At 48.6% G+C, this 22,886-nt stretch overlaps 1 protein-coding gene across 2 annotated transcripts in view; it reads left to right on the top strand.

Annotated features, from left to right (window-relative positions):
• Positions 1-22,886, top strand: part of KIF2C (kinesin family member 2C) — a 1,365,901-nt gene that overhangs the window by 883,480 nt on the left and 459,535 nt on the right. For both annotated transcript variants that reach the window (XM_085602797.1, XM_085602796.1), the window contains one exon: positions 17,554-17,664. In XM_085602797.1, the coding sequence (XP_085458923.1) occupies positions 17,554-17,664 (111 nt within the window). The remainder of the gene's footprint in view (positions 1-17,553; positions 17,665-22,886) is intronic.

Genomic DNA, 22,886 nt, shown 5'->3' with positions numbered 1-22,886 from the left:
GAGGAAGCCAACAAGGTTGGAATACTACCTTTAACTATGAAGGAAGTCACAATCACCTCTTTACTCCAACGTGGCAAGCCAGCAGAACAGTGCAAGTCTTATAGACCGCTCTCCTTAATTAACTGTGGTACCAAAATCTTACCCAAAGTCTAATCTAAAAGACTAAATCTCTTAATGGGGGACCCGTGTACTACCAGATCAGGCCGAATTTATTCTGGGACTCGCAACATCCCATAATCTGCGTACTCTCTTCTCAATATTACAGGACATAGATACTGAAATAGCTGTAGTAGCAGTGTTCTTAGATGCCACAAAAGCGTTCGATTCTGTAGAGTGGGATTACCTCCTGGGAACACTCTGGCACATGGGAATGCCCCCTAGTTTTCTTAAATGGATTGAACTGCTTTATTGCCAACCCCAAGCCACTGTTCTCCTTAACTCATCCTGCTCATCACCATTCCCAATAACTCGTGGCACGAGACAAGGATGCCCATTATCCCCACTTTTATTCGCTCTTGCAATAGAACCCTTAGTAGCTAAACTGAGGCAACATCATAAAGATTGGGCCCTCTGGTACTCCACCAGGCACATTCTAATATCTTTATACGCTGACAACATTATGTTTTACATCAGAGATCCACATGAAAACTTAAATCCAATCCTGCATGAATTTATTATATTCGGGGAACACTCCGGAATACTTATCAACTGGAGTAAATCACAAATATTCCTCCTCACGGATGCGATTTCTCAATATACGTTAACTATCCAATAGAATGGTGTCCCACTGAAGTTGGATATTTAGGTATCAAGATTACCAGAGATAAGCCGGAACTAATGTGTATTAACTATGGCACCCGCTTAGATACCCTGACTCCTTACACGCCATGCAGTTATCCATGGAAGGGCGGATCTCTCATTAAAATGGTGATACTACCCAAATTATTATACCCGTTTACTTACATTTCCTACAACCCAGGACAAACATTCTTTGCAGCCTTGAAAACAACTTATCTGGCTAGCTTGGGGTGGTAAGCAACCCAGAATGAAATGGGAAGTAGTTACCCTCCCCTCCCTTTTCACAATTATTAAGAATGATTTCTGAAAGAGACTATTAGTTACAGATTCCTCACCTTAGAATTACACCCAGGCATCAGATTGGATCTGGAGAAATATTTTCTTAGTAGTACCCCTGCATGTCAGTAGGTGATTTCGGTCAAATCCGCCTCAGCCATTGGCGTCGTGGCCGCCGGGATGACGTCGTGGTGTCTTAGACTCCACAGTGTCTACTTAGACGCTGCCCCTGCGTGCTGTCAGTTCTTCTTTTACTGCGCCAGCCAGCGCAGATCCAGAGAGAGTGTGCCCCTAGTAATTTTTTTACTATCTCTTGCTTGACTTTTGTCGACTTTTTTGGGTCTTATGACTTCTAGTGCACGAGGGATGTCCAGTCGTCGGCCCGGTTTCAAGCCCTGTGACAAGTTGATGTCGGTCACTGATCCACACCTCATATGCCATTGGTGCCTGGAGCGCGGCCATGACCCGAAGTCTAGCTCAGACGGCCGGACCCAGAACATGAAGTCATTGCTGGAGCGTTTTTGAAAGCTTTTGGAGACCCGGAAATCTGCTCTGTGCTGTTCAAGGTCCTGATCGATGGGAAGGTTGCGGGACCGATCGCAGAACCATCACCATTGGTCATCGAAGTCTTCGCACTCATCAGATAAGTCGAAGCACAAGAATAAGGCGAAGAAGCATAGTCGCTCTTCGCCTTCTCCCCGTCCATCAACCGCAGGACCCAGAGCGCCGCCGCTTCCCTGCTCCTTCTTAGAGCCCGCTGGGACAACTTCGCGCTTCCCTCACTTTCCGGGAGCCTGAGCATCCCCTGCCCAGCTTTGTGCATTTTACGAAGCCCTCCACTCCATCTTTGGTCAGACCGACTCCACTGGCGTGCCTTTGGGCCCCGCGTACTCTGCTGGGGGTTCTAGGCCTTCGATGCCGGCGGCTCCGGCCTCTGCGCTGCAAGGCCCCCATGGAGCCAGGCCTGGATCCGGATCGGCAGCTGTTGACCTCACAGTACCTTCACCGGCGCTGATTCCAGTGGCAACGCTGGGAGCTCCCTCTAACTGGCGTCGACCCCTGCCTCACTCCCGACGTCCGTACCGGCACCTGAGGGTACTTTTGCTCCACGGTTCATCCCTGGCGTCCCCAGCATCCGTAAGTGGCTGCAAGTGGAGGGTGAGGAGGACTGGGAGAGGTCTGTTGACCAACTTGAAGAACTAGACTGGAGTGAGGAGTTGGGTGATGCCAGTGGTCTGGATACCTCCCCAGACCTTGGTATGCTTTCTCCCCCTACCCTGGCTACGGAGGAGGGAGCTTCCCACACTGTGGTGTTGCATAGGGATGGCTAACGGCCTGGGCCTCGAGCTTTCTACAGTGCTCTCAGGACTAACCTGACTGAGGTGCTTCAGCTGGCAGCAGCCTCTTCCGAGCCCCTGCTGCCTTTTAATGAGGCTCCTTCTGGTGTTCTTCGTCCAAGCCGAGCACAGAGGGGGGCTCCTGTGGACAGGATGATTGCCTCATGGCACCGCCCGGGCCTCGGGTGACCCACTTTTCCTCTCCCAACATCCTACCCCGTGAGCTTGGTTGTCCAAGACTCAACCTCAAAAGGCGCATTCCCTACAGCTCCCCCAGATAGGGAATCCAAGAAGCTGGGAAGAAGTTGTTTTCTACCGCCAGCTTAGGACTGCGGCCGGTGAACACCGCATATCTTAGGCCACAGCTTTCCAAACTTTTCATGTTGGTGACACACTCTTTCAACGTGAAACATTTTTCGACACGGTAATGCAGCGCAGCGAGTGTGAGTATAGCGAGCGAGCATAGTGAGCGAGCCTGAACCATCTATGGGGAGCTGGGGGGGGGGGGGGGTTCCCCCTCCCTCCCCAAGAACATTTTGAAAATAAAATGGGCAAATGGTGCATTTTCATACAAATTTGAGAAAGCAGGAAGGTTAATAAAGCAATTGTGCATCTGTTCTAACAAAGAAAGTGACTGGCTAAACCTGGTGCAAGGTTAGGTTTGTACCTGAAACAAGAATATTGTCATGTACACATTGACACATGCCCCAGTGATTTACGGCACAAAGGGCGGGTGCACACACTGCCAACTCTTTCAACCAGCCAGGCAGGAGCGCTGACAGGAGAGGGGGTCAGGGATTGGGCAGACATGAGGGAATGACAGGAGGAGGCTGCTAGACAGGAGCACTGACAGAAGGGGAGGAATCGGGGATGTAGCAGGAAGGAATGACAGGAGGGGGTGAGGGATTTTGAAGGCAGGAGGGACTGACCGGAGGAGGCTGACTAACATGAGGGGGGTCAGGAATGTGAATGACAGGAGAGGCAGACAGGGATTGACGGGGGCAGTGACAGGAGAGGTAGGGGGAGGTGTGGGGTCAGAGATCCAGGTCTCATTATTTCCAGCTCTGCCTGCTCGCCTCCTTCGAAATCCCCTCCCCCGCTGAGCCTGACGTCAGACCGGCAACACGCCCCAAGTCACGACCCCGAAGGAGGAGGGTAAGTATGGGAGGGATGGGATGGGGGCGCTGTCCTGACCGGCACCAGCTGGCATACTGACCTCCTCCTATACGCCTAGTTATTCTAATGAAGACTGCCTGCACCCTTACACTTTGCCCCATCTAGCTATTTGCTCTTCTCCCCATACGTTTACTTACCCAACCCATATAAAGGCTTTTTGCCCTTACTAAACTATGCTCTTGTACACGTCTGTAACGCCATGGACCTATTTTTTGAACCCCTTCGCTCCTTCACAACATTGTGCTCTCTAATATGCAAGCAGACCTGTGAAATTGTTGTACCTACCCCCATCGAGGTCTATATCCTCGTGCTAACATGTACAGCCCTAAACCCAGAGTGCACTTTTTGGTCCCATGGCATCCACCCTCCTAGAGCCATGACCAGCAGTTGATCCTTATCTGCTCATTATCGGACTGGTGCTGACTGCTTGTCTCCTCCTCCTATGCTATCTGGAAAATCGCATTATAGCAAAGCAGGGAACATACCAGGGGGGAAAGTCCCCTTTAACACTGGATCCATCGGTCCTATTGGAAGCCCAGACTTACCAATAGTGAACCTTCACTCAGAATCATGCTCCTACTTAGCAATCTTAACTAGAGTCACGCATTTGCTTGCAGGCCAGAGCAAGTCATATGAGGAGCTCTTCAATAAAACACTGAGCTGGCTCACGCAGCATAGACTTCTTCACAGACCAATAACCTATTATTCATTTTAACGTTTCTTGGATTGGGCCTGGTGGGGTAGATCGGGGTAGAGACGGTTGTCAATGTTTGATTTATTTCCAGGGCCCAAAAAGTGCTATTTAGTTATGAAGGCAGTAATGTATTAGCAAGGAGTATCGTCGAGCTACCGCCTTGGTACTACTTTTACAGGCCAGCTGCCTGGTTGGGTCATTTATCACACCATCAGCCACAGAGATATATGGCAAGACCTCTGCCATCGTACGCCCAGAGAGATGACCTTCAGTGAAATCCCCTCAATTCCATATCCCAACCGCTATGAATCAGTCCATGATTTCCCTTCCCTCGCCATGAGACGGTTTCCCTCTGCCACTCCAAGTTTGTAAGTAGGCCCATTCATAGAACTCGAGCGTCCTTACTTGTAGTCCGAGCCTGCGTCCTCATCTTCCTTGCCGTTGGACTGCATGGGCCCTTACCACAAAGTTGTCGTACTGCACACGGTGTCAGAAGGAAGTGTGCTGCAGGTCTGTCAGGCCAGCCGGAGGCTCTATGCGCAGGGGCTTACAGACAGCGGAGCCTGGCGGCCACTGGATTGTTCACCGGGCCTGCCATTTCCTCCTCGTCCCCAGACTGACACTCCTACCGGGAATTACACTGCAGACCGAAGTGCGCATGTGCCGTGCCTGCACACGCTCCCCTAATGGTCTTCCTGTCCTTTCTCCACGTAAGTCTGGCGTACGAACTGCGCAGTACCGGCGTCATCCCGCGACACACCCTCTGTTTGCAGAGCTCTGTCTTAGGCTTTTACACATACATATGGGACACAGTTGCACAAGTGCTGCCACAGTGCCTGGAGGAGGCTCTGGCTGTGCTCACCTGCGCTGTTGCAGAGGGTCGAGACGCAGCAAAGTTCACCATCTGGTGTGGGCTGGATACGGCCGACTCGCTAGGTAGAATAATTTCAACATCAGTTGCCCTGAGGGCACTATGCCTGGCTGAGGTCCTCTGGCTACTCTGGGGATGTCCAGTCAACTCTTTTGGACATGCCTTTTGATGGCGGTCGCCTTTTTGGTGACCAGGAGGACAACGCGATCAAGCGTATCAAGGACTCTAGGGCTACGGCCAGATCCTTGGGCCTCGCTGCCACTTCTAGCCCCATGCAGTCTGCCTTTCGCCCCTTGCTACAGAAGGGGTGCTCCATCACGTTCCACCCAGAGCCACAGGCCTGTGCAAGCTACCCAGCCTCTGCGCGTTCAGGGACGTGGGACCCAGTGTTGTGGGTCTAGTGGGCCAGTCCACCGATTTCTTACCCCCCCCCCCCCCCCAATCTCTTCCCCCCCGCAGCAGCCTCCAAACCTTCCTAGTCGGACCTTTCATGGCCACTAGTTGCCAGTGGGTGGTAGGATCACCTAAAGGGCTAATCCCTCCCCTTCGACACTACCCCTCCCTCCATACCACCAACATTCCATCGCATGTCGGGGGATCATTTGGCCCTTCTCCGTCAGGAAGTTACGACTCTCTAGGCCAAGGGAGCTATCGGACGCGTCCCTGTGCCAAAAATAGGTTGTGGTTGCTACTCCCACTACTTACTGGTACCCAAGAAGGACAAAGGCCTGCGTCCTATCTTGGACCTCAGGGATGTTAACCGCTTCCTCCGGAAGGAGAAGTTCAAGATGTTAACCTTGGCTCATGTCTTGTCTGTGCTCGACCCTGGAGACTGGATGGTAGCAATGGACTGGCAGGATGCTTATTTTCACATCGCTGTCCTGCCTGCCCAACGGCGTTACCTATGGTTCACGGTAGGCCACGAGCATTTTCAGTTTACCATGCTCCCCTTTGGCCTTACCAGCACCCCTCGGGTGTTCACGAAAGTCATGGCGGTGGTCGCAGCTCATCGGCACAGATCAGGGGTTCTAGTCTTCCCCTACCTCGACGACTGGCTGTTGAAGGTGGGCCTGCCCCAGGCTGTCTTCTCCCACCTCAAGCCTATGGTGGGCCTTTTGCTTTCGCTGGGGTTCAGTCAATGTGCCGAAGTCACACCTGAATCTCTCTTGGCTCCTTTTCATTGGAGCAGTTCTTGACACAGCACAGTTTCGGGTCTATCCTCCCGAGTAGTGAGTCTGGGATATTCGGGCTATACCGATGTTTCAGCCTCTATCCCGGATTTTGGCCTCATGGCCTCTTGCATCCTACTGATGGATCATGCAAAATGGCATATGCGGGCTCTGCAGTGGGACCTGAAGCTCCAGTGGGTGCAGCATCAGAGGAATTTTTCCAATGTCGTCCAGATCTCAAAGGGGACTGCAAGTCAGTTGCATTGGTGGCTCATAAACCAGGATTGGGTCAACGGCAGATCCTCTCCCTACTCCAACCAGAGTTCACATTGGTGACAGATCTGTCACTCCTGGGATGGGGTGGCCACATGGGAGAGTCGGAGATCAGAGTCCTGTGGAGCCCGGACTCTGCCGGAAACCAGATCAACCTTCTGAAGCTCTGGGCAATTAGTCTGGCACTGAAGGCATTCCTGTCTTCTGTCAAGGAAACAGAAGTGCAGGTATTCAAGGACACCACCACCGCCATGTGGTACTGCAACAAACACGGCAGGGTGGGGTCGTGGATCCTATGTCAAGAGGCTCTTTGCCTTTGGAGATTGCTGGAACATCAGGGCAGGTCTCTGGTGGTTCAACACCTGGCAGGTTCCTGTAACGCTTGGGCGGACAAACTCAGCCGCCGGTGCATGATGGATCACGAATGGCGTCTTCACTCAGGGGTGGTGCTAGGTCTCTTTCAACAGTGGGGAGAGCCTTGGTTAGATCTATTCGCCACAGAAGAGAACGCGCAATGTCAGCAGTTCTGCGTGTTGGAGTTTCCGAGGAGGCACTCGCTTGGCAACGCCTTTCATCGCCAGTCGAATTGCAGCCTCCTGTATGCATTTCTGCCTTTACCACTGCTACTCAGTGCTGAAGATCAAGTGCGACCGGGCCCAAGTCGTTCTTTTGGCTCCGGACTGGGCACAAAGAGTCTGGTACCCTGAGCTCTTGAAAATGGCCATCAGACTGCTTCTTCTGAAGGATCTTTTGTCGCAACAGCAGAGGACGGTCCTCCACCCGAACCTGTCCAGTCTCCACCTCCTTGCGTGGAGTTTTGAGCGGCGACATTGACAGCTTTTGACCTTCCTCCTGATGTCTGTAATGTCATCTTGGCAGCCAGGCGTCCCTCCACTAAAAAGGTATACGCCTGTAGATGGAACAAGTTTGTGGCGTGGTACCACAGCAAAGGCTGTGGATCCCCTTTCTGCCCCTATTTCAGAGGTTCTCTTCATTCTCTTTGGCCCAGCAGGGCTCTGCTCTGGGCACCGTTAAAGGCTATCTTTCGGCCTTTCTTCGCCTTCCTGATCAACCTCCTCTTTTCAAGCCCCCTATTGTTAACACATTTCTGAAGGGCATTATTCGTCTCTTTCCTCCTTCTCCTAATGCCCCAGTGGGACTTGAACCTTGTGTTCTCTCTCTCTGAGCCACTACATAATTGTCCTTTTCGTCTCCTTCCTATGAATACTGCTTTCCTTCACCTCTATTTGCAGGGTGTGTGAGCTTCAAGCCTTATCCTCCAAACATCCCTCTCTTTCTGTTTATCCGGACAAGGTAGTCCTCTGTACTAGGCCCTCTTTTCTGCCCAACTTGGTTACCTCTTTCCACATAGGTCAGACCACCAATGCCCACCTTCTTCCCGCCTCCGCACCCTTCCAAAGAGGAGAGACTCCACCGTCTGTATCCAAAACATACGCTTTCTTTCTATCTTGGCCGCACGATCAACTCTTCGTGGGTTATGTGTGTGCTAAGAAAGGTCAGGCAGTGCACAAACGTGCCATCTCTCGATGGGTTGTCCAATGCATTAAGATCTGTTATTTTTTGGCTAAAAAAGAACCTCCAGTAGGACTGCGTGCCCACGCTACCACGTTAACGGCAGCATCTTCTGCTTCGGGACGTGGCGATCTGCTGTTTGACATGTCAGGCAGCCACCTTGGCATCCCTGCACACGTTTACTAAGCTTTACTGCCTTAAAAGCAAAGTTCGGAGAGACTGCTTTTTTGGCCGATCTGTTCTCCTAGACTTCCTGGTGTGAAGTTATTTTGCAGCAGACCCACCTCCGGGGTTGGTAGTGCTGGTGTATCTATATTAAGGTAAGGAAACTATAACTTTTTATTTCAGATGAACAAGTTTCTTAACTTCGGTAACGATCTATCTGTAAGAAACATAGGTTATTTATAAATTCCTAACCGCCCCACCCATCCTCCCTGTTCTGCAAACTGACTTCTAGGGTTAAGGACTCCCTTTCAGGGCCCTAGTTTTGTGGGCTAGTGGTCAGTGTCTTGCATGGCTCTGCGCTTATGGCGTGGGGAGTTGTCAGAAGTGATGTCAGCGCGCAGAGGCGGGATCTAAGCAGACACGCGACGTCATCCCGGCGACCACGATGCCAACGACTGATGCGGAGTCGACCAACACCACCTACCGATGTGCAGGGATATTGCTAAGAAAAAATGTCTCTCGATCCAGTTAAACGCCTGGGGGTAATTCTAAGGTAAGGACTAATGTATCTTACAGATACATCGTTTCCGAAGGTAAGTAAGTTGTTCATTTCTTCTGCGCACAGGCACACTATGCTACATATTGGATTCACATCCCCCCCACCCCCAATACATGCCACATCTAGCGGTTGAGTCTGGATATGGACCCAGTTCCAGTGACTGGAGAAATTGCGCTACACCCCAAAACCAGAGACACCGATCCCACCACAGTAGCATGCACCATATTGGCATGGCACAGATTGCCAGCAATACTTGATGCTCTAATAATCTATTCCCCCCGGACTGCCCCTTGGATATCACCCGGATCTAAAGTTACCTAAGATTAGCATGTAGACAAATATTGACTAAAGTACAATTACTGGATTGAGGAGATTTATACGACAACAGTATGTTCCGAACAAACAAGCAATTTTTCTGTGGAATGACACCCACAACAATGGACCTATTCATGTATGTCAGGCTCGGGCAAAGTGTTAGGGCCGCCACCCCAGCGTTTCTGCAGGAACTGTAGACTCTAACCCTCTGCATGCCATTTTACAATCTGAACCGCCTTAACATGTAAACTCCCTAATTTATCATAATACACAAACTTCTGATGGATACATCTGCCAGTGGATTCCTCACCTTGTGAATATCCCCTGCGCCAGCATTCCATGGAACTTTTCTTTCCCAGCACTCCACGTCGACGTGGGCGACGTCACAATGCATCGGCTCCGCACGCAACTCCGTACGACGTCATCGGAGCCATAAGAAGCCCACGTCGGCGTGATGACGTCAGTTCCCTTTTTTCCGCGCCGTCGACGCGCAACGTTTTTTTTTTTTTTTTTTCCAGTGCTCTCTAGCTACTTTGTAGTTTAGCGGTGTTACTGTGTTAAATTCAGTATGTCTTCGACGAGGAAGTCGGGCTTTAAGCCCTGTAGGGAATGCGGAGGCCTGATGTCCATGACGGATCCGCATCAGGACTGCTTATGGTGTCTTTCTTCTGATCATGACATGGAAGAATGCGGTTGCTATAGGAGTATGAATCCTAAAGCGCTGAAGGAGAGGAAGACCAAGCTCTTCATGAAGAAAATCGGTGAGGAGAAGAGAGGGAGAAAAAAGGAGAAGTCCAGGCGGGAGTCATCGACTTCGAGGTCGTCGAAGAAACACCACAAGAAGAGGAAGCGTTCTTCTCGGCGTCGGTCCTCGAAGTCGAGGTCGGCTTTGCCCCGTCTACGTCGGAGCAAGGACTTGTCACCTTCTCCTGCTAAGTCTCCGAAATCTCCCTCGCCGAAGCGGGCTCCAGCTCGTTCCCCGGCTCCGTCCAAGGCTTCGACTCCGGGTCAAGTGGAGTCTGATGTGCCTTTGGATGAGCAAGGACAGGAGGAGGCTGTTCCGGTGCCGGATGACTCTGCGGCTCCGATGGATGATTCTGCGGAGCCGACACAGGTGACTCCACAAGGGGATACAGGGACGGTCCCTTATCCCCAATTCCCGGCTCCAGGTACGGATCCCTCAGGATTTCTGAATGCCATGTATGGTATTTTTAATAGGGCATCCTTCCCATCCGGAGCACCAACTGGTCCCGTGGGTCCGATGGCGTTTACGCTGGGGGTGCCGCAGCATTACGCTCAGGCCCCTTTTCTGCCCTTTATGCTGATGGCGCCTTCTTGGCAGTTTCCGGCGCCGGCTGGGTATCAGATTTGACCTCGGATGGACCGTCAGTCTTCGTGGCCTTCTTCGACGCCGAGGCCGACTCAATCGGCGCTCGCGTCCGGCGCCGCCGACTCCACCTATGGCGACGTCGACGACGCCGGCTCCCCGGATCCGGTCGAGGCGGGAGGCCCAAAGGGTGTTGGAGGAAGGAAGATATCGGGCAGAGATGGAAGAAGGTGAGGTCGACTCTTCTTCGGATGAGTTCGAAGGAATAGAGGAAGCAAGTGGTTTGGATACCACCCCTGAGTGGGAGCATGCTTTTGCAAGGTCTTCTCCTCCACAGGAATTGGCACCCTACCATGTGGTGATTAAGAAGGCCGCAGAGTTGTTGGATCTGCAGCTGCCCTCTGTGGAGTACAAGTCAAACCTGCTTACGGAGGTGTTACACTCTCCGACGTCGGCTTCGGAGCCTTTGTTGCCTTTCAATGAGGCCATGTTGGAGCCAGTGTTGGAGGTGTGGAGGAAACCTCTTTCAGCTCCGGCGGTTTGCAAACAGGTGGCAAGGAGGTACAGAGTTGCACCAGGAGACCCGGATTTTTTGTCCACACATCCTTCTCTGGAGAGCCTAGTGGTGCAGGCTTCATGTTCTAAACATGCTTCGGGTGCTTTCCCTCAGTCTCCAGCTGATAGGGAGTCAAAGAAGGTTGATCAGGCGGCCAAGAAGACCTTCTCCTCAGGAAGTATGGCATTGAAGTCATCTAATGCCACATGCTTGCTGGGGCATTATGTTCATGCCTTGATGGACTCTATAAAATCTTTGGCCCCTAAGTTGCCTGAGGGGGATAAGTCGTCCTTCTTGGAAGTTGTTGCGTACACTCAGGCAGCTGCCAGGCAGGTGATCCAGTCTGGGCTGGATACGGCGGACTCGGTGGCGAGAATTATGGGGTCGGCCATCGCCGCAAGGAGACAGGCTTGGCTCCGTTCCTCTGGTTTCTCAGCGGATGTTCAGGCCACGTTGGTGGATCTGCCTTTTGACGGACAGAAGCTGTTTGGGGAGAAGGCAGATTCTGCCCTTCAACGTTTTAAGGACAGTAGGTTGACGGCGAAGTCCTTGGGTCTGCAGGCTCCTGCTAGGGGTTCAACATTTCGAAAGGCTAGGGGATTCGGAAGATCATCCTTTCGTTCCTTCCGACAACCCCAGCAGCAGAATCCCCTCTATAGGTCCTAAAGAGGGAAGCAAAGGGGTCGGAGAGGTTCTGGACGCAACCCCTCTTCTTCCTCCTCCTCCTCTGCTCCAAATGAGGCTTCAGGGAAGCAGCCCTAGATCCCCTATCCCGGATCATGTAATACCTGTGGGGGGTCGGGTGTCCTCCTTTCTACGGGGTTGGAAATCTGTTACAACCGACCTTTGGGTTTTGAACCTCGTAGAGACTGGATACGCCCTTCCCTTTCGGGAGTTTCCTCCCCCTTACCCTCCTTGCCAAGGTTATTGCTCGGAAGACCATCTGCTTCTCCTGCAGAAAGAAGTTCTGGCCTTGCTTCAGAAGGGTGCGATGGAGGTGGTTCCGGAGCAGGAAAGGGGTCAGGGATGCTACTCCCGGTATTTTCTGATTCCCAAAAAGGACGGCAGATTGCGTCCGATTCTGGACCTCAGCATTTTGAATTTTTACCTGAGACAGGAGAAATTCAAGATGTTGACCCATGCGCAGGTTCTTCAAGCGTTGCAGCAAGGAGACTGGATGGTGTCGCTCGACTTGCAGGACGCGTACTTCTATGTCTCGATCCTGAAGTCGCACAGGAAGTATCTCCGTTTTACGGTTGGGTCGCAACACTACCAATTTGCGGTCCTCCCGTTTGGTCTTACTACCGCACCTCGAGTCTTCACAAAGGTGATGGCAGTGGTGGCTGCTCATCTCAGGAGGTCAGGGATCCCGGTTTTCCCTTACCTGGACGACTGGCTTCTGAAGGCGGAGTCCCCAGAGATAGTGCAGCGTCATCTGCAGGTGACATCTCAGCTGTTATTCGACTTAGGTTTTTCAATCAATGTGCCCAAATCTCACCTGGTGCCCTCTCAACGCAACCTGTTCATAGGGGCAGTACTGGACACTACTGTGTGTCGAGCATTCCCTCCTCCTCAAAGGATTCTCGACATTCAGGAGATGGTCCCTTTATTCCACAGTGGAGCGGTTGTTCCAGTTCTGAAGGTCCTTCGCCTGCTCGGTCTGTTTGCCTCCTGCATTCTGTTGGTCAACCACGCACGCTGGCACATGAGGGCGCTCCAGTGGTGTCTCCGCAAGCCGTGGTATCAGCACAACGGGGATCTCGGGGAGTCGATCAAGATCTCCGGAGAAGCTGCAGCGGATCTGTCTTGGTGGAGCGTGGAGGGCAATCTGTCTCAAGGAAAGCCCTTCCATCTACCTCCATCGGTGGCCACAGTGATAGCGGATGCATCCACTTTAGGGTGGGGTGCGCATCTGGGGGATCTGGAGATCAAAGGACTTTGGTCTCCAGAGGAGAGGTTGCTTCACATCAACCTTTTAGAACTGCGGGCGATTCGTTTGGCGCTCAAGGCCTTCCTCCCTTCCCTTCGCGGTCAGTCGATTCAAGTCCTGACAGACAACACGACCGCGATGTGGTATGTCAACAAGCACGGAGGAGTGGGGTCTCTTTGTCTATGCAGAGAGGCCTTACGTCTATGGTCCTGGGTTCAGGACCATCGGATTTGTCTGATGGCAAATCATCTGGCCGGGGTGCTGAACGTGCGTGCGGACAGTCTCAGTCGGCAGTTCTCTGCCGACCACGAGTGGAGGCTCCATCCGGAGGTGGTTCGTTACGTCTTTCGGACGTGGGGGACGCCTCGGGTGGACCTGTTTGCCACTTGAGTGAACGCGCACTGCCCGTCATTCTGCAGACTCCAGTATCCGATGCAGGGGGGCGTTGGGGGACGCGTTTCAGTTGAGTTGGGACTCCCAGCTCCTTTACGCGTTTCCTCCCATACCCTTCATTCCTCGGGTTCTGAGATAGATTCGCCAAGACCGGGCCCAAGTTATTGTGGTCGCCCCGGATTGGCCAAGAAGGGTGTGGTATACAGATCTTCTCCACCTCTCCTCGTGCCCTCTGCCCCATCTCCCTCTGAGGGCAGACCTCCTCTCGCAGTCGGAGGGGCAGGTTCTACACCCCCACCTCCAGAGCTTACACCTTCATGCCTGGAGATTGAACGGGGCAACCTGACTTCTTTCTCTCTCCCTCCTGATGTGGTGGATGTTATTTTATCGGCCAGGCACACTCCACCAGTCCATTTACTCCTACCGGTGGTCCAAGTTTGTAAAATGGTGTGGAGAGAGATCCATTGACACTTTAAAAGGCCATCTTTCTGATGTGCTCCAGTTTGCTCTTTCCCTGGCTCAGCAGGGCTGTGCTGTGGCCATGGTCAAGGGCTATCTTTCGGCCTTATCGGCTTTTCTATGCCTTCCAGATCAACCTTCACTTTTTAAATCTCCGGTTGTTCTGAGGTTTATCAAGGGCCTTACAAACCTGTTTCCTCCCACTCCCTTTGTAATGCCTCAGTGGGACCTTAATCTTGTTTTAACCTTTCTGATGGGGTCCCCGTTTGAGCCTCTACATAGTTGTCCTTTGAGGCTGTTGTCCTTTAAGGTGGGTTTTCTTGTAGCCATAACCTCGGCAAGGAGGGTGAGTGAGCTTCAAGCTCTTGGTTCTAAACCCCCGTTTTTAACCTTGCATGCTGAAAGGATGGTTCTCAGGACCAGGGCTGCTTTCCTGCCAAAGGTTGTCACTCCGTTTTATTTGGGGCAGTCCATTACTCTCCCTGTTTTCTATCCTCCTCCTCATCCTTCCAAAGAGGAGGAAAGGCTTCATCGCCTGGACTCAAAGAGAGCTGTCAGCTTTTACTTGGACAGAACGAAAGACTTTCGTCTGGACGATCAGCTCTTCGTGGGTTATGTTGGACATTCCAAGGGGAGAGCGGTGCACAAGCGCACGTTGTCGAGATGGATTATCCTTGCCATCAAGATCTGCTACGCCCTGGCTGGTAAGACCCCTCCTGAGGGCATTAGAGCTCATTCAACTAGAGCTAAGTCATCTACATCTGCTTTGGCCCGGGGTGTTCCTATGGCAGACATTTGTAAAGCCACGACTTGGGCCTCCCTCCATACCTTCGCAAAGCATTATTGCTTGGACTCCGAGATGAGGAGGGAGGGCCACTTCGCGCGCTCTGTCTTACAAGACTTTCTGGTATAGGAAGGTGGACACCCTCCTCCGGGAGTGGGGACTGCTGTGGGAATCTATTCACAAGGTAAGGAATCCACTGGCAGATGTATCCATCAGAAGAACAAGTTACTTACCTTCGGTAACGCTTTTTCTGGTGGATACAGTATCTGCCTGTGGATTCCTCACTGACCCACCCGCCTCCCCGTTGTCCACCTTTGTATACCATGGAATAGGTCTTGTTTGAAATGTTTGTATACTTTCTGGTACATTTGTAGGAAATGCTTGTTTGATTAGCATTCTTTTGTTTTGTATGCTATGTATATGTATTGGTATTCTATATACTGTGTATACTTGGAGTTGTCGTTGGTTCACCTGTTTGCCTCGAAGGCACGGAAAAAATGGGTGGAACTGACATCACGCCGACGTGGGCTTCTTATGGCTCCGATGACGTCGTACGGAGTCGCGTGCGGAGCCGATGCATTGTGACGTCGCCCACGTCGACGTAGAGTGCTGGGAAAGAAAAGTTCAGTGGAATGCTGGCGCAGGGGATATTCACAAGGTGAGGAATCCACAAGCAGATACTGTATCCACCAGAAAAAGCGTTACCGAAGGTAAGTAACTTGTTCATCTCGCAAATTGTGCCAGCTCAGATCACGCCTACACTGGGAGGAGGAGCTGGGAACAGCCCTTTTAGACAAACAGTGGGAGTTCTGTTGCAGGCTGATGAGGAGCATAACTGCAAATAGACTGTGTATGATACTGTTTCTGCACCGCCTCTACTATACCCCAGTCAAAATGCACAAATGTCAACTAAGATAGTGACAGATGCAAATAGTTTTGATGAAATGCAGCAGATTTCCTACATCTGACTTGTGAATGCCCCGACGTCCGCCGATACTGGTATCAGGTATTTAATGCAATTGCACAAATCAATCAATCAGTCAATCATGGCGTTTGTAAAGCGCACTACATACCTGCGGGGCTCAAGGCGCTGGGGGTGGGAGGGAGGGGGGCAGTGGGAGTTGCTACTGTTCAAAGAGCCAGGTCTTGAGGAATCTTCTGAAGGTCAGAAGGTCTTCGGTCTGCCGCAGGCGAATGGGGAGGGTGTTCCGTGTCTTGGCGGCGAGGTGGGAGAATATGCTGCCGGCAGTCACTCTTCGGATGCGGGGGATGGTGGCGAGGGCGTGGTCTGCGGAGCTGGCAGGTGGGGGTGTAGAGGCTGAGTCGGCTGTTGAGGTACATTGGTCTGGTGTTGTGGAGTGCCTTGTATGCGTGGATGAGGAGTTTGAAGGTTATCCTCTTGTTGACAGTGCAGGTTTCTCATCTGATCGGATCTCCCCTACAGGTATCACTGGTTATGGCCATTTTAGGGTATACATAGGAAATAGTGCCTGCATATAGAAAACAGGCAGCGATGGGGTTCTTAGTAGCTAAACGCAGAGTTGCCTGTAGATGGGAAGGGGAAGAGCTCCTAAATTCTAGGAATGGATCCAAGATCTAATATTCTGGCAGGAACAATCACTTATGCCGAATTGGATATCTGGGACCCGCTGAAAACTTATTTGCTAACTACATCGTCATACATACAAATACATGGGAGAAAACAAAAACAAAAGGCCCAGGAGGGATGCTAACGAGATTATTGTAAAAGTCAAATATTGGCCATCATATACACACCATCAAATATATGTCGAACACTAGGAAAGGACGAGTGAACTGTGAACCAAATGCAAATGCCTGAGATAAGATCATACTATGTTTCGATGCTGTAATCACACCATGACACAACTCAAAAGTTTGTAGATTTTAACTGAAGGGACTAGCTGGCTGTGAATTGGTATCAGTTGTCATTGTAAAATGAGCATAAGTGCAAGTTATAATTTGATATATGTATGCTGCTGCTATTATGTTGTTTGAAATGCAAATAAAAAAAGGTTGATATTTGTTCGGATCCTGTGCTATTTTTTAATTTATTAAATTGATCAAATGTAAATGAAGCACATGTGGGCTGCGCGCTGGCTTGATTAGCACAGTTATACCACAAAACCTCGAAGAGGTGATTTCCTGACCTTCCAAAGACAGTATGTTTTGCACACCTATGTAACAACTTCTCTGTAAATACAACAACCTCATCCTTATCTTAGTCCCTGAAGAACCCCCCTGTGGTGCTTCCAGTCCTGGGGTTGATAGGGGGCTCTGCTGCTCTGTCTCGGGGGCCATACCTCCCCTTTCCTTTTTCCCTGGTTTGACCTATTCAAAGTCCTGCAGCTGAATCGTATTAATAAAAAAAAACTAACGTTTTCCTGATCCCTGAGCGCAAGTAGTCGTTCTAATGTTTAATAAAAAAAGGGATGGATTGAATGGTTGAATTAATCTCTACCTCTGTTAAATATTTGGGACCCTATTCCTGTCCATTGTGTTAGCCCATCATGCCACCTCAGACAGGACCCAGTCATATGCAAATGGTCTTGGTCCTGCTCCAATTGGAGCAGTCTGCCAAACTCCTATACAAGGTCCTCTCTTAACTGGAACACAAACAACCTTGGGCTGATTTCAGTCTGTTTGGGCCACTCCAGTAGGGTGAAGCTTTTTTTCTGGTGGCACTGTGGGCACAAGACCCATGCTTGGACATTTGACTTCAACAAAGATACCTAAGATGCACAATTTAATATGCAAGTAAGTAATATTGGTCTGAATGCATTCCTTATAATCTAGATTAATAGCTGGTTTTGTACTGGCTGGCATCCTATTATACACAACTTTAATCTAGCACGAAGATTATATACTGTTGGCTTTCCTACGTCGCCATGGAATTTAATAAGAATCTAATATTTTTAAGGAGTGTATCCGAGCACTGGGACAGAACAAATCGCACACACCATTCAGGGAGAGCAAGCTGACCCAGGTTCTGCGGGACTCTTTCATTGGCTTAAACTCCAGGACGTGCATGGTAAGTGAATATGGTTGAATGTTTAGACGCTTCAAGATGCTTTAGATCAATGTTTCTGTTCAAAAACTTTCTTTAATAAATGCATTGCTCTAGGTCAATTATTGTCAATTTATCAGTTGAATTACTTGTGTATTGTTTAAGATGCTCTTGGATTCAAAATTGCCAGCTTGTGGATCCTTGTAAAACCAATTATGTATCTTCAAACGATTGCGATGTTAATGCAGTGAACATTTCTTACACTTAAAAAAAAAAAATAGCTCACACTAACTCCTCCATTCTCGTAGGCTAGCATTTAAATTCTATACTTTCACTGTCATTGATTAACATTTTTGAATCATCCATAGTCCTCGGTCTAGGAATCCATAGTATTAACTGTCTTTAAGGCAAAACACAAAGTTGCATTCACATAATTGAAAAGCACTCCTACTTAATCCAGTGGGGTGAAAATGCTGAGACGTCCACTCCCGATAGATACCACTATAGCTTGGATTTTGCCATAAACTGATCTTTATTAATATTCGTGAACATTTAAGACAAGCCTCAGTGCTGAAATCATGGTGAAAAATTGAGTTTATCTTCCTTTCTAAAAACTTGTATCGGAGAAAAAAAATAACAATACCTCATTATAAAACTTGGAAATAGGTCTAATATAAATTACATGGCATTTTTGGTGCAACAGACTTCTCATTTTCTCTTTTAATTTGGGAAAAATGTTTCAATAGGAATGCAACCACTTTAGAACTATCTTTGTACTACCTCAATTCCAGCATGCCCCCATCTTGACAGCAACATATTAGGAGTCAGCACCCCCCATATCTTTTTTCTAGCTGTAGGGAAAGTTCTGTGAGCAAGAGCTCTGCACTTTCATGACCTTCCCGGAAACTGCAATTTAAATATTTTTTTAACCAAATTTACATGACCGCTTAGAACAATTTAGGCTTATTTCAAGTCCTTTTTCAGAGGGAAGTTTTTCACCAGCATTGTGATATTCATGTTCGGTCACAGGAGTTTTACATTGTGAAATTATCTGAGTTTACCTCCTGTTTCACACATTTTCACTGTGAAATGGGGGGTTAATTGCCATTTTGTTTGTAGATTACCTGTGGAAAAGTGCAGTCATTGCGATGTTGATGGGTCATAACCTTTTTGGGGTGCTTCTAACTCAACTTGGCAGGCGGCATTGAAAAGGAGTACAAGGTTGGGTGCTGCCTCTACCTATTCCCTTCAGAAACTAATCTCCCACTGATGTCTTCTTGCATGCTCCTCAGAGGATGTTGTTCCACCATGTTCTCATTAGTATATACCTGGACTCCAGTTCTTTTCTTTCTGCCTATTCAGATATGGATTCGGATCTCCGCTCCTGAATTGTTAGTTTTCCAATGATTTCCAAACTTTTCTGTGTGCTAGGAAACAGTTCCCACTAAAAACAAAAGGATTCAAGCTGTGCTTCAACTACAGCGAGAAGATATCACTCTGACCTGCAGAAGGTCTCTTTGGTGCCTCAGCTTAGGACACACTGTAAGTCGATAAATTCGCCCTCAGTTACCTGAAAGGGATTAAGACCGGGAGGCACAGCTGTATGTTGCCAGGTACAAGCAGTTGCAGCCTTCATGTAGACATCACTCCAAATAATGGGTCTAGACTTGCTCCCGATCATGGGGCCTCATGCACGATCATTCCACTCAGTCTTCCAATAAGCCCCAGTACAAACAATCACAAACATAAGAAAATGAAGCAGGACTTGGCTTCATCCTGCCACTATGACTCCTTTGAGAAGGCACAAAGGCACTAAGATGTCTCACTCCATCGAGATCACCGAGCCAATTCCTGAGCTGGTCCCGATGCACCCAGCGTTAAGTTGTCATTGGCCTGGTAGATCAAAGCCTTCAGAGGGGTTGTGTTGTAAATATTGTGTGCTTCCTGCTACCTCTGGCGTGCCTTCACACTCCATGGCAGGATCTACCCCTGTGGCGTCTGCTCCCTTGGAAATTGGTAATGGGCCTGCACCAACTCCGGTACAGCATTCTATTCCAGCACCTCTATCTCAATGGTTCCTGCCACCGCTGCACCAGTACTGGCATGGTAGGCTGATCCGGTGCCAACGCCCATGTTGGAATTGAAACCAATCTCAGCCTGAGCTCAACCAATGTTATGAAATTGCAAAAGCACAATCAATTGACATGCAGCCTGTGTCTAACCCTGTGTCTTTGCCGCATTACCGCTATCAGCAGAGGCTCGATTTTCTTGATTGTGACCCAGTGCTAGAGCAGGGTGCAGGATGTGAACTATGTTAATGATGAAAATGTAATGTAAGGTGAATTTATCTAGTGCTGCTAGACACCTGTGAGGGTATCAAGGCGCTATCTAGTTGACTGTAGGTGTGTGGTGAGGCTGGTCCTGAATACCGGCAGTTTCAATGGTCTCACAAGAAGACTAATTGAACAGTCAGGTCGTCAGTTTCTTGCAGAATTCAAGAAGCGAGAAGCAGGCTCTGATGTGTTTGGGGTGGCCGTTTCAGGATTTGCAGCTTGGTAGGAGACTGCTCGACCTCCAGTTCTGTGTGGGTTGTGTGCCCGTGAGTTAGCGTGATGGTGAACGAAGTTCTCTGTCTGATTGGTGGTGTTGCAGGGATTCTGCTTATGCGCAGAACTATGCGCCGGAACCCAGGACCTCAGAGAATTGTGGTGTACCAAAAACTTCCCCCAGAACCCCTTTTCGGACTAGCTTAGTGTCCCATTCGTTATCCGAGATCTAGCTCGGCGGTCCCAATGTATAGACAACCCAGAACAAGCGACTTGGAATATTCTCAGGAATGGTGGGAATCAGAAATGCCTTTTCGTTATTATTCTCATATCAGTCCACAACAGAATAAACAGACACGGTTAAAGTTTAAAGAGTTTAATTTATAAACCTCGCGTCCTAAGATGCAGTATTTTGGCTAACATAAGCAAATAAATGGTTAAGATCAGAACCATCAGCATTGTTACAATACCATAGAAAATGAAAGGCGCAATCATAATAAAATGACAGTGGCAAGCAGCCACCCTCCTTTCGCTAGTAAACTAATAGTATTATTATTAGACTATTAGAAGGTCTCTAGGCTTGAATGGGGAACCCCATACCGTATAGGTCAGCTTAGTGGAATCACATCACAGGATCAGCTACGCTCTCTCCTGGGAACACTCTTCTGCAGACTGACTCTAAAACATGCTGCACTGCAATATTAACAAGCATTTGCAATGCAATAGGTCTCGCATTTACACAAGTTTAAGCAATTGGCAATGTAAATGACAATGCCTTTTATTTATGTTAAAAAAACAAAAATAAAAGGCATTGTCATTTGCAATGTCAATAGCTCAAACTCGCGTAAATGCGAGACCCATTGCATTGCAAATGCTTGTTTTTAATACTTGCTGTGGGACTTAGTGTATTTTTTTTGTGTATTAAATAATATGCCATTAACAGCGTATAGCTAGGTAGATGGATGCTATAAAAATACACCTATTTCCTGAGGATGATTATTTTGTTTAGTGGTATTATAGTAAGTGGCGCAAAAACGTTATTGTTGTTTGCTACTGGAATATTGTACACTTGTTGAGCTGGAGGCATTAGCAATATAAGTTTTACCAAATGCAAAGATAATGTTTATAAATTGCAAACTGTGAAGCATGTAATGTAAGTAAGATATTAATGCAGGTATGCAAGTTTGTTGGTATGCAACTGTGCATGAAAATTATGTAGTTGCAATTGCATGCAAAATGTACCGAAATGTGTTTTGTATCGTCGTAAAGCTTTGGTCGATATCTGTTGCCAAATATTATTTGCATTTATTGTGCAGAATAGAGAATGTTTATATTAGTTTGAGTAAATGGGCGTAGGGGTAAAAAGGTCGGCACATGTCAAGTTAGACTGGCATGGTGAAACAAAGGAGTTGTTATGTGCAAGTAAGAATTTGTTTTTATTGTTCGACATGTTAAAAAGTGTCGTTTTTGTTTCTTTGGGGAAGGAGATTATTATTAGTGTATGCTTTTAAGTGTTTAGTTGTTTATAGGTAGGTAGCACAAAAAAAGGGGTAGGAAAGTTAAGGGTTCAGTAGTGCAAGAAGAGAAATGGTATGGGGTATTGAGGAGTTGGCATCGACAAAAAAAGGATGGAAAGTAATAAAGATTATGAAGACTGGAATTACATCTAGAAACAGTGATGTACACTCAGAGGCAGAAACGCACACACATACACTGATGCACACAAAAAGACAGTGACGTACACATAGAGATAGAGGCACTTACAGAGTCAGAGGCGCACAGACAGAGGCGCACACAAAAAGACAATGGTGCACACACAGACAGTGACGCACACACAGAGACAAACGAACACACCTAGAGACAGAAAGGCACACAGTGCGACAGGGAAGCACAAACAGAGACAGAGGGCACACACAAAGACAGTTAAAAAAGACAAAGATAAAGAAGCTCACACAAACAGTGATACACAAACACAACTAGATGCAAACATAGAGACAGTGATCCACATGCTAAGACAGTCATGTACACAGAGAGTCAGTAATGCACATACAGAGACAGTGATGCACACACTGAGACGGAAACGTAACACAAAGACAGTGAAGCACATACAGAGACAGTAATACACAGACAGAGACGCAGAGACAGAGACACACACACTAAAACAGAGATGGCCATACAAAGACGCTTACACAGAGAAACAGAGACAGTAATGCACAGACAGAGTAGCCAAGAAGCTTTTCATTCTTTGTTCTAAATTGTTAGGCACGCTATCAGTTGAGCTCTGGAATGGCCAAAGTGCAAGGCAAAAGTTTATTGAGGGACAAATACAAACCAACAAAATTTGCGTCTAAGATTGTAGACATTATTACTACCACTTAGTAAAGTATATTTTTCATTAAAATGTAGACCATATAGTGTATGTTTTTTAAACTTGCACCCAGTGTATCTAAGCAATAATTGTATGTGTTTTATTAGACATTTTATAATATAAACCTTACTATTTATCTCCTGCTGGGTATATTGCAACGTGTAAGGCGGCTGGCAGCAGTGTATGTGTTTGCATGCCATATTATTGCATTAGCATGTGGGGGCCCCTAGCCCACAGCAAGGTTTGTAGGAATCATTTCTGGCTCGTGCTGAGACTTGTGTTTCTTTCCTTTTTAACGTTCAATTTAAATATGGCAGGAAGGCGGGAGAGAG

This window comes from Triturus cristatus, chromosome 4_2, assembly GCF_964204655.1.
Source record: "Triturus cristatus chromosome 4_2, aTriCri1.1, whole genome shotgun sequence".
Classification (NCBI taxonomy): Eukaryota; Metazoa; Chordata; class Amphibia; order Caudata; family Salamandridae; genus Triturus; species Triturus cristatus.
Note: the sequence above shows the minus strand (reverse complement) of the source record. Positions and strands in the feature narration are given on the sequence as shown.